Genomic DNA, 3865 nt, shown 5'->3' with positions numbered 1-3865 from the left:
GGAAATCCCATGGATGGAGGAACCTGGTAGGCTGCAGTCCATGGGGTTGCTAAGAGTCGGACATGACTGAGCGACTTCACTTTCACTTTTCACTTTCATGCATTGGAGAAGGAAATGGAAACCCACTCCAGTGTTCTTGCCTGGAGAATCCCAGGGATGGGGGAGCCTGGTGGGCTGCTGTCTATGGGGTCGCACAGAGTCAGACACTACTGAAGCGACTTAGCAGCAGCAGCCAGTGTGAAGCACATGAAAGCGTTCTTTTGGGGTAGTTTTATTATTCTACCATATGGGTGGCAGAAACTGTTTTCCTAAATCTGGATTTCTAGCAATACTTGGTCAGGGATCGAACGTATATTTGTTCAAGGTCATTGATAGAGGCTGAATGATCTGACTTCCAGGTCAGTGCTCTTACTGTGATTCAACAGCACCTCTTTGAGTACCATGTGAAAAGTGGATACACAGGAAGGATAACCTGATCATCTCTTAGGTCATCTCCCAGTGATGACATTCCCTCTTGTTATTCTTTCTATGACTGAATTCTGTCCCTTAATTTCCTTAGACCCCTCTTCATATCTTTGTTCCTCAAGCTGTAGATGAAAGGGTTCAACATGGGTGTCACTATTGTGTACATAACTGTGGCTACCCGGTCCTTCACCACTGAGTACATGGACAGTGGCCTAAAGTAGACATAGATGACACTCCCATAGAAGAAGACCACCACGGTGAGGTGGGAGCCACAGGTGGAGAAGGCCTTCCACTTCCCAGCCGCAGAGGGGATTTTGAGCACAGTGACGATGATTCTCAGGTAGGAGAAGAGAATGCACAGGAAAGGGGTGGCAATGACAGCCAGGGTCTCGGTCATGACCACCATCTGGTTGATAGTCGTGTCAGAGCAGGAGAGCTTGAGCACCGGCTGGGTATCACAAAAGAAGTGCTTGATGACATGGGAGGCACAGAAAGACAGGCGGGACATGAGCAGCACACGCAGCATGGAGTGCAGGTGAGAGATGGTGCACGAACCCAGCAACAGGAGGAGGCAACGCCGTGGGCTCATGACCACACCATAATGGAAGGGGTTGCAGATGGCTACCAGCCGGTCTATGGCCATCGAGGCCAGCAGGTAGCTGTCAGTATTTGCAAAAGCCATGAAGAAGTACATCTGGACCAGGCACCCCACATAGGAGATAGACTTTGTCTCTGAGAGTAAGTTCACCAGCATGTTGGGCACAATGACTGTTGTGAAGCAGATATCCATGAAGGACAGGTTGCTGAGGAAAAAGTACATAGGGGTGTGGAGCCGGGAGTCAGAGTGGATGGCCAGGATGATGAGTCCATTCCCCACCAGGGTGATCAGGTACATGACGAGGAAGACAGCAAAGAGGGGTTTCTGCATCTGGGGGTTGGAAGAGAGGCCCAGGAGGATAAAGTCTGCAGTGCTGCTGCTATAGTTCTTCATCTCCATGTCTTTGATCCCTGGTCAGAGTTTGAAGGTGGTGTGGGAGAGATGCGAAGGGCAATTTGAGGATGGCTTCTTTCCTAATCTCCAGCCTATTCAAAAAAAGTAAAAAATGTCTACCACATTTTGTTAGATTATTTTCTCCAAGAAACTATGGAAACAAGGAGTTATAACTCAACACAGGGGAAGTTAAATAATTTTAAGCTGCTTCATAAATGAGAACTAAATATTTCCCATGGGTTTCTAGGGAGTTCTATATAGCCTAGTCTGTCTGAGTTCTTCTCAGTTCTCTCTCTCTTTTTTATTATTTATTTATTTATTTATTTATTTTTTACTTTTGAAAACATTTTATTTTTTTTTTATTTTTTATTTTTTTAAATTTTAAAATCTTTAATTCTTACATGCGTTCCCAAACATGAACCCCCCTCCCACCTCCCTCCCCATAACATCTCTCTGGGTCATCCCCATGCACCAGCTCCAAGCATGCTGTATCCTGCATCAGACATAGACTGGTGATTCAATTCTTACATGATAGTATACATGTTAGAATGTCATTCTCCCAAATCATCCCACCCTCTCCCTCTCCCTCTGAGTCCAAAAGTCCATTATACACATCTGTGTCTCTTTCCCTGTCTTGCATACAGGGTCATCATTGCCATCTTCCTAAATTCCATATATATGTGTTAGTATACTGTATTGGTGTTTTTCTTTCTGGCTTACTTCACTCTGTATAATCGGCTCCAGTTTCATCCATCTCATCAGAACTGATTCAAATGAATTCTTTTTAATGGCTGAGTAATACTCCATTGTGTATATGTACTACAGCTTTCTTATCCATTCATCTGCTGATGGACATCTAGGTTGTTTCCATGTCCTGGCTATTATAAACAGTGCTGCAATGAACATTGGGGTACATGTGTCTCTTTCAATTCTGGTTTCCTCGGTGTGTATGCCCAGCAGTGGGATTGCTGGGTCATAAGGTAGTTCTATTTGCAATTTTTTAAGGAATCTCCACACTGTTCTCCATAGTGGCTGTACTAGTTTGCATTCCCACCAACAGTGTAGGAGGGTTCCCTTTTCTCCACACCCTCTCCAGCATTTATTGCTTGCAGATTTTTGGATCGCAGCCATTCTGACTGGTGTGAAGTGGTACCTCATTGTGGTTTTGATTTGCATTTCTCTAATAATGAGTGATGTTGAGCATCTTTTCATGTGTTTGTTAGCCATCTGTATGTCTTCTTTGGAGAAATGTCTATTTAGTTCTTTGGCCCATTTTTTGATTGGGTCGTTTATTTTTCTGGAATTGAGCTGCAGAAGTTGTTTGTATATATTTTAAAAAAGAGAGAGAGATACAAACAAGTTCTGTCTCTCTTTTTTTAAAATAAATTTATTTACTTTAATTGGAGGTTAATTACTTTACAATATTGTATTGGTTTTGCCATATATCAACATGTATCTGCCACAGGTATACACGTGTTCCCCATTCTGAACCCCCCTCCCTCCTCCCTCCCCATACCATCCCTCAGGGTCGTCTCAGTGCACCAGCCCCAAGCATCCAGTATCACGCATTGAACCTGGACTGGTGATTCGTTTCATATATGACATTATACATGTTTCAATGCTATTCTCCCAAATCATCCCACCCTCTCCCTCATCCTAGATGTCCATCAGCAGATGAATAGATAAGAAAGCTGTGGTACATATACACAATGGAGTATTACTCAGCCATTAAAAAGAATATATTTCAATCAGTTCTAATGAGATGGGTGAAACTGGAACCTATTATATAGAGTGAAGTAAGCCAGAAAGAAAAACACCAATACAGTATACTAATGCATATATATGGAATTTAGAAAGATGGTAACGATAACCCTGTATGCAAGACAGCAAAATAGACACAGATGTATAGAACAGTCTTTTGGACTCAATTCTCTTTTTAAAGCTTCTTCTTAGGTTCTTTCCTGACCAACTCCCTAATGCCTTTCCCTTTCTTCTTGTAAAATAGGGGAAGAAACTGCTAGGTCCCTGATGCTTTCATTCAAGAGGCTCCCATCCTGGATGTCCTCCCATTCAGATCCTTTCCTACTCATATGTGCAGAGGTAGGGGTGGTGGTAGTGAGGGTGGGACAGAAGTGTGAATTGGATTTAATTGGTGCTCCCCATTATCCACAGAGCTCAAATGAGAATGTTGTGGCTTCAGAGAAAAGCCTGCTTAATATTTATTTAAGCACTTCTGTTTTATTACAGTGATCTGGACACTTTTTCTTTCAGGTGTGTTAGTTACTCAGTCGTGTCCGACTGTTTGTGACCCCATGGACTGTAGCCCACCAGGATCCTCTGTCCATGGAATTCTCCAGGCAAGTATACTGGAGTGGGTTGCCATTTCCTCCTCCAGGAGATCTTCCCAAT

At 43.3% G+C, this 3865-nt stretch overlaps 1 protein-coding gene across 1 annotated transcript; it reads right to left on the bottom strand.

Moving 5' to 3' along the window:
- On the bottom strand, positions 527-1585 carry LOC108637119 (olfactory receptor 1L4). The gene has a single exon (XM_018054785.1). It carries the CDS (start codon positions 1460-1462, stop codon positions 527-529), a length of 936 nt encoding a protein of 311 aa, XP_017910274.1. The 5' UTR covers positions 1463-1585.

The sequence above is a fragment of the Capra hircus genome, chromosome 11, assembly GCF_001704415.2.
Source record: "Capra hircus breed San Clemente chromosome 11, ASM170441v1, whole genome shotgun sequence".
Taxonomy (NCBI): Eukaryota; Metazoa; Chordata; class Mammalia; order Artiodactyla; family Bovidae; genus Capra; species Capra hircus.
Note: the sequence above shows the minus strand (reverse complement) of the source record. Positions and strands in the feature narration are given on the sequence as shown.